Source organism: Vanessa atalanta, chromosome 19, assembly GCF_905147765.1.
Source record: "Vanessa atalanta chromosome 19, ilVanAtal1.2, whole genome shotgun sequence".
Taxonomy (NCBI): Eukaryota; Metazoa; Arthropoda; class Insecta; order Lepidoptera; family Nymphalidae; genus Vanessa; species Vanessa atalanta.
The window spans coordinates 1947250-1961189 of record NC_061889.1 but is presented as its reverse complement, the minus strand read 5'-3'; the positions used below and the strand labels follow the sequence as shown (position 1 = coordinate 1961189).

General features: G+C 30.7%; 1 protein-coding gene across 2 annotated transcripts; it reads right to left on the bottom strand.

The window, feature by feature from the left end:
- Positions 1 to 9442: 9442 nt before the first annotated feature.
- On the bottom strand, positions 9443 to 11436 carry LOC125071392. Of its 2 annotated transcripts, none has more exons than XM_047681614.1 (2): positions 11366 to 11436; positions 9443 to 10810 (listed from the first exon to the last, which is right to left on the bottom strand). In XM_047681614.1, the coding sequence occupies exon 2, from the start codon at positions 10800 to 10802 to the stop codon at positions 9531 to 9533; it is 1272 nt and encodes a 423-aa protein (XP_047537570.1). In that variant the 5' UTR covers positions 10803 to 10810; positions 11366 to 11436; the 3' UTR covers positions 9443 to 9530. The 2 variants fall into 2 exon arrangements, with proteins under 2 accessions (XP_047537570.1, XP_047537572.1); XM_047681616.1 differs by having other exon boundaries at positions 11374 to 11400.
- Between the last annotated feature and the right edge of the window lie 2504 nt (positions 11437 to 13940).

Sequence of the window (13940 nt, the reverse complement as noted above, 5' to 3'; positions counted from 1 at the left end):
TGACATTTATGATTTATATTGCTCATTTGGAACGTATTAACAATGTCAGGTCGAGAGGACCAATTTCATTTGCCAAATTATAACTATCCTTTATCAAACCAAGTAATCTTTATTGTAATACCATAGAGTTCAAATTGGTCAAAGAAAATTATTCCAATAGAAAGTGTATTGTGGTTCATTTCTATATTCAAACAGTCCTAATTATAATTTGAATCGTTTAAAAGTTAAATATTTTCGGCATCAAATAGAAAAAAAATATGTCTGAAGACATCGTCTCGAGTTTGGTCAACAGAGTGGAAGAAGAGAAACTCTATGGAGACGATGTTAGACTTTATATTTTTGTTAAATCTATTTAATACCACAAGTTTAAATTTTAATTATAATTTACCTGTAATTAAACAGACATAATATAGATATAAATACACGCCGTTCACAGCCAGTTAATACAATTAAAATAAAACAATCATTTAATTATTTTATACTTATAGTATTTAAGCATAAAAATAAATATAGTAAAGTTATTATAAATAATATGTTTTAAACAATATCATCATTAATGAAGTTACGAAACACAATTTTTATTAAAATGATTTTAATATATTTAACTACTAAACCACACATTCGCATTTCTACCGAGTTCGAAAATCAAACCAACTTCATCAATACCAATGAACAAAAAATTTAAATTCGGAACAATCATTATTCTAATATCGTCTCCACGCCATCCGGTCTCATCCCGATGACTCACTAGAACGGTACACGGTACGGGTAGGCACGGTTGGTGAAAAAACTGTGTGTACGCACCTTATCTCTTGCATCAGATGTTATACAGCGTGTTATATTTATCACGTGAGTCACTGTTGCTAGGCGCTCTGAGATGGAATGTCAATACTTGAATGTGCAAGTGTAGTTTGTAACTCTATGTTACTTAGACGATGATTCATTTTTTAAAGCCTTTGAATTTGCGATTTTCTTTTTACGTTTTGTTATTTTTAATTTTCAACTACGTCGTTGTCACTGTTGGGGGTTCATTAGTTTGTCAGTTCCTGTGTGATAATGCTTAACGTTTTATATTACATACATGACTTTTAATTATTTTTTTATAAATAAGGAAATGTTTATTGAGTTCGGATATTTAATATGATTTATTATCAATTTGAGGAGATCTATCCTATGATTTAGAGGAGGTTTCAGTATTATATGACTCTTTAACAAATCCATTATATAACTAGGTCAGGAAATCTTATTATACATATATAATTATATGTTCAGTATATTTTTTAATTCCTAATTACTCGGGGACTATTACATCATTTTTGACACAAAAACGCCGAAATATTTTTATAATTATTTACTTTATATACAAAACAAACTGGTACACAATCAATGTTCGAACATTAGATAAAATCTCAAAGAAAACAGATTTCAATTCCACTTGTCCTCTCATTTACAGCGAGCACACAATGTCTAGACCTGTCAGTGTGTCTGTGTCAACTCCGTTAAGTTAGTTTACAAGCTGTAAAATTTAACAATGAAGGAAAAACTTTAATTAAATGAAACTAAATTGATAATAAATACCATACATTTTATGCATCAAACAATAAGTAGACACTGAAGATTTGTACCATTTACGCATTTATATCAATCAGATTTTGTGTATTGGATTGAACATTAAGTTAATTTAATTAAGGTAAATTTTTTGTTAGAATGTCATTGACCCGAAGAATGACATAACAGCCAATACCTCTGTATATACTAATTATTTAAACCGAAGAAGTGACAGAAGATTATATTTCTCATACTTCATGATGATTGGCTAAAATTTCTACGTAAACAACCTTATAACTAGACTTGGGTTGACTTATAACTAGAATTTAGTTGAAATTGGTAAGTTAATTTTCATCTACTTCAAATTGGATTGTCATAAAAACAAAATGTAATTATTGTTAAATCATTCATTATTATTAAATATTACGGTTTCATTAATCATATTTAAAAACGTACGTCACCGTCGCTCTCAGGCTTATTTTGACGTGACCACTCCTTTAAAATGGATGCCGAAATTTTAAGTACTAATATTACTATTATTCACTATTATTATTAAAAGAAAATCCGTTTTATACAAACAAATTTTCTGTTTTACTATTATTTAATATTATTATTATAACTATTTTGAATAAAAATCAACAAACATAAGCTCGAGCTTAGAATGCAATGTTGAGCTCAATTAAATAATAATAAAAAAAAACAATTTAAAAATAAATATATTATTTTATACAAAGTAATATAAAAAAAATTAGCCAATACACTTTCCATTTAAGTTCTATAAATAAAATGTCACATTATACATTCAAGCCTCACGTAATATCGACGCTTAAATTTCATCAGCCTGTAGGTATGCGCGTGAGTCACTATCGTCAAACACTCTCACAAAGGATAGAATTAAAAAATGTGTATTAGTTTTGACCGACAATTTGTGCTTGTATTAATAGATGACCGTTACGATATGTGGGTGTGATCCATGCCTTATAATATAATAATATTACTATTATCTTTTTAAATTAGATGTTCTTAATTATTTAAATCGAACACCGTGCTTGTTCGAAAATTAAAAAGATTTTTTTTTATTCTCGTTTGCTAGTTAATCTTGGTTTCAGATATTACGTATAATATTGAATTTATTTTAAAAGTTTATTTGAAATAAAAAAAAAAATAATTCTTATTAAAAAAATAAACAATTATTTTATACTAAATTGTAGTACGATTTCACGAACATTTGAATAGTAAAATAATAGTAATAATAATGTAATATTTTAGTAGTTAAACATGATTACAAAAAAGAAATAATTTAATTAAGTTTCTTAATGTTAATTTTAATAAATTTCGTAATATATTCCGATTTCTTTGTAGGTGCCTAATAAGACTGGCTTGGAAGTCACCTGTTTGGTTAGTGGTCACCACCGCCCATAGACATCGTCATTGGTTAAGAACTATTAAGTATCCATTATGTCGTCAATGTACCACCAATATTGTGAACTAAGATTTTGTTTCTCTTATATCTGTACATGTACTGGTTCATTCACCCCTTTAAACCGGAAGTCAAGAATACATAATATTGCTGTTTGGCGGTAGAGTATCTGATGAATCGATGGTACCAAGCACAACGCCTTTTCAATTTCAAAATTAATAACTGTAACAAATTCGATACAAATGATACGATTCAAATCAAAAGTAATAAAAATAAATAAAAAGTAAAAACAATAAAATAGTCTTATTGTATAAGTATTTATTATTTTCATTGAATATCTAAATAAATACAACTATACAACTAAAAATAGTTAATGTAGAAATTATGAACGTGTGGAATGGCGGCAAGAGCGTGCCTAGCTATTAGTTAAAGACACGCCGGTAGTATGCTCTATAATGGTTAAATAGAGTATTGTTTATATAAAAGTGTACTTCTACAGGACATATGTCACCAGCACTTGTACAAACAGACGGAAGACCATTTGTACGCAATGATATATTTGATTTGTAAGTGAGATGTCGATCCCAATGGATGGTTTAAGTTTAAAGTAAACAGTGCTTACGATATTGTTAGATAATTATTTTGTATGTATTTTAGAGTTCCCAAGAAGGTTTTATACAAAAAAAAATACGTTCCTCTCCTGGTACATAGAGAGCAAAAATCATCTTATATCTGTATTTTTGGTTAGTAAAGTTGAATTTTTCGACTTTTCCCTTCCATTAAATGCATATGTTTTACACGTAAACCTTCCTCTTCAGTAACTATTTTTTTGTGCAAACAGCATTAAAATCTGTTGCGCAGTCTTAAAGATCTGATTTTGAAGAGCTTAGATGTGCGGAAAATTATGAAAAGAGGATTCTTGATTGCAATTTACTAAATTGTTACTATTTAACAAATAATTAATTTTAGAAAGCGGAAACAGTTACTGGCCGGATAGAGAGCGGCGTATACTAGGGCTGCGTAAAAAAAAAAAAACAAATGTAAAACGTGCGAACTAACGTCGTCAGCTTAGAGTGAAAGTAAATCAAAACAAAACCTGTCAGAGGTTTCAAAATTCCTAAAAATCTGTTGAATAAACGCGAAGATTCGCGGGCGACCCACTAGTATTATTAGATTTTAGAGATGATTTATTTCCCATTAAGAACAAAGTTCACTTACATAGGAAACTTAAACTAGTAACATAATAATAAACATATATATAGTTAATGGTGACCTTATTTATACAAACATTCAAATATAATTATAATGTTTGACAGTATGTTTTTAATTTAGCCTTAAATTTCAAAAAAGATTTTTCGTTAAATATTTCTTTCGGTAGATTATTGTACATTAGCGCTCCCTCAAATTGTATAGTTTTGTTACCATAATGTTATATTTGAATACTACAATGTCTTCAAACATTTTGGATTCCTCAAGGGAGACTATCCAAGGTCGCAGGATATACACTAGTGCACAACACTACACTCAGTGGTACTTGCTTAGTTTTGAACGGACAAATATTGGTTAAGATCCACGTGTTTCGACCACTAGGTCATTGGTTTTAATCTATGCATGCAATACTACGAATACTCATAATAATTCTGATAACTCAATGGTACAGCGAATCGACAGGGAAGAGTTCAGGCACAAAACTAATGGCTTTACTTGCTTCCCGAGATGTGCACGCACTTTCTACTTCCAGGGCGGAGTTAAGATTTTCCGACAAAAAACCAAATAACTTTTAATCTATTACATACTCTTGTAATCTCCATACTTTAATTAGACCCTATATGACAGTAGTTACTATCGATTTAAAAATCTTAAACTACGTCTGTCCTTGCAAGACAGGAAAACCAATAAAGATATTAAGAAAACTGAAAACATCTAACGGTGAAAAGATAAGCGAAATATCATAGACAAATCAATAACTCGCTTTTTTATCTATATATGCATATGTATGTATACACGGCACATACACCTAAATAACATATTTTACAATTTTGTCTCTCTGTCTGTCTGTTTGTTCCGGCTAATATCTGGAAAAGCTAGACCGATTTTGACGGGACTTCGCTGGCAGATAGCTGATGTAATAAGGAGTAACTTAGGCTACTTTTATTTTAGTATTATGTAAAATGATGATAACTTCACGCTTTTTTATTAAATTTAAACGCGCATGAAATCGCGGACACAGCTAGTTTATTAATATGATTGGAAGGTATTTTATTACAACATATAAAAGATTCGGTAATAATGAATCATCAAATGTGATACAATAGCGTTAGGCAGAGAGCGTGAGTCATTTCACTTAATATCTAAATAGACAATGTGTTTTTTTTTACATCATATTAAGCGCAATTAACATCCGTGGTCAGTGTACAGTAACGTTATTTACGAACGCTGATAAGTTGCATTATAAGGCTACAGATTTCGAGGTTTTGGGTACAAATCTATAAATTCAGTATCTACCGAGAAATTCTCAGAAGACAGTCGAAATAGTGAGCTGATAGTGTGATATGCCCTTATTTTAGATTTTGGGGATACAAATCTGTTCCTTGCCTGATAATTCCTGATTGTGTCAATGACTGTGAGAGTTCACCTGTTTTTGGTTACGCTTTTGCAATAAAATATCTTCTATGCAGTTGGTCTTTGAAAAAACGCCAAGAGGTTACAAGTTCATCTACTACGTAACTTAATTCCAATAGGTAATTTTGAAGACATGATATGGACCTTAGCATTCTGAAACCAGTGGACAAAGGCAAAGTCATATTCAATGCGATAGTTGATTAATTATTTTTTTAAAACATAGACCAAAATATATGGAAAAATACTTAATATGTTTTCTTATTTGATAATTGACATTTTGCAATCAATAATTTTACCTGAAAGCGAGATCACTATGACAAATGTCGAATGGGCGTAGTCCCCCAGCATCTGTCCCTAAGGGTCATTTTTTAGCTGTTGATAGTGTATACTATACTATAAGCCACAGACTTTACTGCGGCTCATTATTAGGTTTTACTGCCTCAGCTCAGAAGTTGACGACGTTAATTCTGTAAATTTAACAATACATGATTATTTCATACACATGATTATTGTTGAAAGAGTAACTTCTGAGTTTCTTGTAAATACTTGCCGGTAAATTGTGGTGCGTCAAGTGATTTCAGTGATTAACAAAATCATACGGGTTTTTCTGTTGGAGGTACTATCAGTATTGATAGTATATTATATATAATGTTAGTGTATAAAAGTTCATCTGAATATGGTTAGGATTCTGAACAATTCTGAATATGATTAAAATGATGCAATCAACAAAACAATGGAGGCAGAAATTTTAATTAAAATTTCGTTCTAATTCAACACGAAACTCTTCACGTATCACTTTATATAACGCCAACAAAGTGGACGACAGTAAAAAGGGGGAATTTACGAGTAATATTTTTCTTCTCCGTCCAGGCTGTTTTGAAGGCTTTCGCGCACAAGACTTAGCAGTTGCTCTTTTAAAATTACAGGCGTTCATGTTTGTAGTTCAATTGACTTTTAGCTATTTGTCCTTTCTTATATCTTATGTTGTATTGAGCAGGCTTGAAGCTGAACTTAAAGCAAGTCAGTTTTTTTAGTAAGTCAGAAAAACTGGCGAAAGAACAACAGCAGGATGTGTTTTTTTTTCTAAAACACAATTTGGTTTACAATAAAATGAATCCAATTTTTTTTTATTATATTCAATGAAACGGTTTAAAGGCGACAATTTAATTCCCAAGATTTTTTATAATGTTAATAATTGTTTATTGTGATATCACAAAAGTATTCTTAAATAAGTTAAGAGCCTATATAACGAAGATGCAACATACGAACTAAAAATTACTAACTTTTCGTAATCAAATAACAGAATTAACTATTATTCTTGTCTCTAAATCTTTTACGAACATATAGCATCACAGTAATTAGCTTTGTTACACCTAGATACATTTAAATTTATATATTTTATTTGTTACATACAATTGCATCAACTTCTATAAAACCGACATTTGGTAACAAACTTTAAGTGTTTAATGTTTGTTGATTTTCATGAAGGTATTTTTTTTTAATCTACATTCAATAATTTAATACTATCATAGAATGTTTCAAAAGTGCCAATAAAAGCCGACTTAAATATGTAATATTTTGATTTTGATATTGATACTACTAACATATAGTATTATAGTAATTAAAAAAAAACAAGCAGTGTCGTACACCCGTTAGAAGCCGACAGAGAAAGATAAAATGAAAGATCGCCTGGAGGAGGCATAACACTATTTGCACACGACAATTTCAAGCAAGCTGCGTAAAAGTCCTTCGTTCCAAAACACATTTTTATCAATTGAAACAAGCTAATTTTCAAAAACAATACCATCGTGAAAAGCTTTAAATGCGTAATACGTAACGATAATATCTATTATCTAATAAGCGTGTCGAACCATTTGTCCAACGATTTGGTTAATGTATTCAAATAGATGCAAACAAAGCTACGCGGTTATCTGAAACACGATATATTGCAAGGTCTCTGATAAACAATGGTTATCATCGCATCATTTACGTATAATAATAATAATATAATTTTATATACAGCCTAGGAACGTTCAGTGGGCTGAACACGTGCCTTAAACGAGGATTCAGATCCAGATTTTTTACCAAATAAAGGGATAACCATGTGCATATACATCAGTTTCGTATGAAGGATTAATTAATTAAGGATTTTTATATATTCCAATGTATAAACAACTTTGGGAACTAAGACTACACTGGCTAACTTACTATTTAAACTGGAACACAATAATACTAAGAGTTGCTGTTTGACGGTAGAATATGTGAGTGTATGGTACCTATCCAGACGGGCTTGCACAAAGCTATATAACTGATATGTTAAAAACATGTCTCTACCAACAGCAGTAGAGCAGCACATTGGAATAAGTTACAAGCATTTGTCTTAAAAGGGGCAGGCTGTTATTTTCTCGTGAATATAAACGACCTTATAGAATTATTGATTGATATGATTACTGACAAAACCCACATCCGACGCTTTCAAACTGAGAATTAATTACTTGATTTATAATAAACCAACGAATTTTAATAAATGTATTTTTTTTCTATATTTATACATGATATAAATACACATTGACATATATTTTTCACAAATTTCCCCCAACATATAGTTATTTTTTTTAATTCAACATTTTCTACCTAATAGTTATTATTATGACAAGGACATTTTTTGCAATAGTAATACTGTTTCAATATCGTCTCTACTACTACTAACTAACTAACTACAATAGGCGAGCAATGCATTGAAACAAGAATAAGGTTTCATATCTAAAGAGAAAGATTAACTTTTAAATGTTTATAACAACAACGCGTTCTTGTCACTTAGATGAAGTAGGGAGACCTGTAAGAACCACATCTAAATTAAATTGCGCATTTAAATTGAGTGTTTTATGAATAAAATAACCATTCCGAATAGAAACAAATATTTGACCATTCATATAAGAAACTCTGATATATAGATGACACAATATATAATACCTGCAGTAAGTAGAGATTCTTCATAATTTTAAAGTGTCCAGTTCATTTTAAGCCTGTTTAAGTTTTAAAATAATGAGTTCACTAAAAAGGAAAACCTCGAATAAGATAAATGGATGGCCGAGCATTGAGTTTTTCCACGAATCGTTAACAAAACAATACCCATTTGAATAACGTAAGATCCTTTTAAAACTCCTGATAACGATACTTATTCACGCTCATGGACCATAACGTGTAAATTACGAATGTCAAAACCGCACTAATAATTACAATGATTGTACGCGAAAATCATATTCTTAGTAATAATATTATGAACTTTATTGTTAAAACAATAGAGTCTATTTTAATTTGAATGCATTTGAACTTTGTCCACACAGTGACACGCTATGTGGACCAAGGGAATGGAGACTGTTAATCGCATATCGCAAATGATGATCTCTTCTCGGAATCCATGTTTTCACTGTTTGTTTTTGAACTTGGATGACTTATTCTGGTTAATAAGTAATCTGTATTGAAAATGTTAGGATTATTTAACCGAAATTATGGACACATTATTATAAATGCGGTCTAAGAATCATCTAAATAAGTAAAGTAACTACATTTATTTCAACAATGTGTAGAAGTGTAAACTTAATAATTTACGTTCAGGTCATTGAGATATTTTGCATATTAACAAGCGGTTTAATAATGAGTGAGTGGGTAGACCAACAAAAGAATAAATTATGCCAGACCGATCGTAATGCATCACTCACCGTTGTCATCGTGAATAAAATTCAGAATAACACCTTTATGATTCATTTACTACCGAAATTAATTCCAAATGAAAATGGTGACCCAGTTTTGCGCGGTGACTTTAGAAAGAGAAAGTCAATTGTTTTTTATCTTACTTTATTGTTTCATTGATTTATACGTAAAAAACATCGCAAGCGTCATTTTTATCACCAAAATACGTAAAACTTTATTTATTGCATTAGTAATAGTCTTTGTTGCACGGTTTTTTACAAGGCTTGTAGCTTCCTTCAGAACACAAATAAGCACGAACTTTCTTTGCTAGTGGACAATCAAGTCTACCACAAGGCCCATGGACATCCCTTTTATTCACAAATTGTCCATGGTGATATTTCCCTTTTACAGTTTCCCCATGAATGAATTGGTGTTGACTACCTCTGTAATCCATTCTCTTAGGACAATTAGTCCCTCCACAGGGACCTTTAGGAAATCCCATGGCAAGAATAGCTAGTTCACTAGAAGCATATGGTGCTACAAAGTCGTCATAAACTTTTGGCTCCTCGACAGGTTTTATTGGCTCTCGTATTATGTCTGGAGCTCCGAAAAAGTAAGCTACAGGTGGGACAGCATCGATAGTCGTACCTTCCCAATGTCTCACCACCTCAACGTCTTTCAGCTTTAAGTCATCCGATAAATATTTTCGCCCTGGCAGTCTTTCCATTTCTGGCAGAGCGACAAAATAACTTATGACCCTATTACCCATACATGTCAATCGAATAAAAAATTCAATTTCACCTGACGCTTTCAAATCTTCCTCGCATTGCAAAGGTCGTGTTAATTCTACAGTGTTTGTTACCATTTCTGGTCGTGATGTATCTCTGTATTCGGCTTGATCCATGTTCACTGGATTCAATTCGGCTGATCTTTTAAGGCAGTCAAAGAATGACTCGTGCCATTCGATAACACAAAAACCTACACAATTCATCTCCTGATCTCTGTTCCAAACTGTGATGTAGATAGGAGTTTTTTTCAACACTTCTTCTAGTTTTGAAGGTCTTGACAAAAACATGATCGAGTTTCCTACCCCGAAGTAGGGAGGTTGTGGTAAAGGCTCTGATGGAAGCTCTATTTTTACTGGTTGTACTTTTCCTTTCTTTCCTTTTGGTTTTGGGGGTTTCTTTCCTTTACCAGGTGGTGGTGGAGGAGGAGGTGGGATGAAGTTATCATGAGCAACATAAAAATCAAACAATGGTAAGCAATTAAATTGCATTGTACATGTTTGCATGAATTTCATTTCCTCTTCAGAAGGTAAGGGAGGCTCTTTACCTTTTTTTCCTTTCTTAGCTGGTTTTTCCTTTTTGCCCTTTTTTGCTGCTTCTGCTGCAGCTAAGGCCTCCGCCTCTCTCTTCCTCTCCTCCTCTTCCATTTTGAGTTCATATTCATCTTTCTCTGGTGGCTCGATTTTTAATACTATCTTCTTTACGAATACTTCAATCATAAATATTTGCTCCATTATTTAATCTGAAAATAATATTCAGATACAATAAAAATATCTAATTCTGGTGTATTTTGATTTTAGAATTAACTATTCCAGAGTATAAACTTCAATAAAATAATTAAATTATTAACAAATGAAAATATTACAATATAACATCTCTATTATAAAAAAGCAACGATATTATACAACATTACATTCAACATATAATTTATTTTATTATATAAAATATAAACACTACAAAGATATATGTAGATACATGTAATATATATTTTTTAAGCTTTCATAGTTATTATCGATGAATAAAATAATGTACAATTTTGAAAATATTGTCGCTCATATATGATATAGAAAATTCTACTACACGCTCTTTAATAATACATGACATGGCTTCATGACAACTCATATCCAATAACACCTTAAAAACCTCAGTAAGAAGGGATATATGCATTAAAGGAGTAGAAATATAGTTTAACGGAAGATAATTACACTGCACATATTACGCTGAATCAAAAAACTATAGGAATAATCATAATTGAACTTCCACAAACTTGTAAACGGGTTTCATATTTTGTACTAACCAAATTACCTCACAATGTAATGTTTTTGATTTTCCACTTGTAATTCATTCATAAAAGATAGCATATTTATGATTTAATCCACTCAAACATTTAACTAATAATTTAGATGCAAATATTAACATACAATTTGAAGTTTTAAGCCATGTTGAATTGATTCATAATGTCAGATAGGTTAATTTTAAAATGCTATCAAAGAGTTTTGTTAGGTGTTAATTTTTTTCTTTTTATCTTTTTTTCAAAGACACATTTATAAATGTTGCCAATACTATTAAATTATTGTCAACAGCAAATTAATGTGAAACAATATATGTATATTAAAATTTAAATTCAGTTAGAATGCCAATGTTCTGTCATTCTAATTTAATTTATGTATACATATTATATATTTATATATCTTGACTAAATACCGAAATACCGAGACCTGAGAAGAACCGAGGAAAGAAACTCAGCGGACTTTTTTGTCAATTTTTGTTATTGTTTACAATTTTCAATATCTGTAAGGTTCATGAGATAGTCTCTTCGATCGTGATTAGCAAATATACAAACAAACTTTCACATTAATAGTGTTAGTGGGTTAGTAAAAAAAATATACGTCTAAATGTGTTTGTACCAAAAATTAATAAAATGAATAAGAATCCTGTCTAACACATTATTTCTTTCCAATATATGAAATTTATGCTTTTATTCTTATATTTAAGATTTAAAGTATTTGACAAGATTCTTGTTTATTTTGTTAATTTTAGGCTATGCTTTGCACAATGTAGCAAAATTAAGAAGGTGCTATATGTCATAATGTGAATCCACTTCATGTATCTTATATCGTCTTGGAATTCGAAATCCAACGACGGATCATTTATTAAATTCTCATGTTGCGGACTTTAGTAGTAACATACAAATATACGCACACACATGCAACCAATGCACGATCGTCCTTGGTATCGCTGCAGTCGAGAAAAATCAACTCACTTCCGCATTAATCATTGTCATTAAGATATGATATATGTAAGTAGGTATACATAAATACCTACCTATTATCTATTTAAAAGGTTATTTATAATGCACAGATGCAATAAATATATAATTTAATTACTTGTAAGAGAATTGTATTAAAAAGTATCCTTTTACTGTTCTTATCAATAATCGTACAAGCTTAAATTTGTATGAAGCTTCGCTTTGATATGCGAAAGGTTTTTTATAAGGTACAGACCAATCACCAGCAGAATCACAATAAAACGAGATCTAAATAAAATAAAAAGACCCACTGCGTCGTAGTTAGAGTTCAACGGCGGGGTCGCGTTTACGCACGCGGGTAGCGTAGACGGGAGGGGGGAGGTAGGACAAGTCTGTTTGTAGTAGACCTAAATTACTAGATACGATAAAATTTATATTATTTAAAGGTAGTGTACATGTAATTAACGAGTTTGTTGTCATTTCTGAATACTAGATGTTGGTCAAATCTTTGATATTTCTGCAACGCGATGGCAAGATTTGCTATTTATTTTGCTATGCATTTGACAGATATATAACGAATTGGTTACATCTGACTTTTATTCGTAGTATTGTGCAGCATCCTTCGGATTTGATTTATAAAGACTAAAGTTGTTTACATAACCGTTTTAAATAATCATAATACTCGAATTTGTTTTTGCGATTAGCATGAACACATCAACTTATACAAAGATACGTTAACTTGATTGTTTATATTCATAATATCTTAACACCATAATTAAAATTTCTTCGCGTCAGAAGTGTTTCGAACAAACATTACTTAAAAACGTTTCAATAAAATTTGACCTTGAAATTTTACTTTAATCGTAAAATAATCTTCATGCTTAATAAATAAATACTAAGCTTATCCAGTAGAAGTTAATTCTGTAATTGTGCGCACGAGCACACTTTCCGTCTCTCTCGCACGTTGATATTTAAATTTAGAATCGCGTTGTACGTTATACGTTTTGCAGAGTATTTAACTGGGTATATAGGTATAATATACTACCTAGGCAGGTCTGATACGGGTTATGCATTATTCAAATACTAAATCTAGGTTTCTTGAGTGTTCATATTATACTTAAGAAAACTTTATACAATTACATTTTATATAATTATATATGTAAGAACATACATATCATACATATATGACATACATAAACGAATAATAAAAAATACGTTTAATTTTTTGTTTCAAAAAAGCCTCATAATACGAAAGGATTGAAACAAATTTGCGTCAGAATCGTTACACTCAAACGAACAAGAAATGATTAAACTCAAATTCGACCTTGAATTTCTCTAGCCGCATCTAAATACATATTCTTTGAAAATAAATATTTTGAATCGTTATATAAAGTGTACAGAGTGAGGATTCAAACTCAAATCAAAGTATTCTTTATTCAAGTGGGCTCATAAAAGGATTTGAACGCCTTGTCTATTACAAACCTAGTGGACATCAGGGAACTTGAGCACTTTCGTCAAGGTTACTACGTTGATTATTATAGGGCTTCATTGGAGAAAGTCCTAATATGTATAATTCATATAATATTTCGATCAGAATCAATACGTAGTCTCTTATAAACGCTTT

Coding starts and splice junctions, on each gene's coding strand:
- LOC125071392 (XM_047681614.1), bottom strand. CDS start 10,802: ATGGAGCAAATATTTATGATTGAAGTATTCGTAAAGAAGATAGTATTA.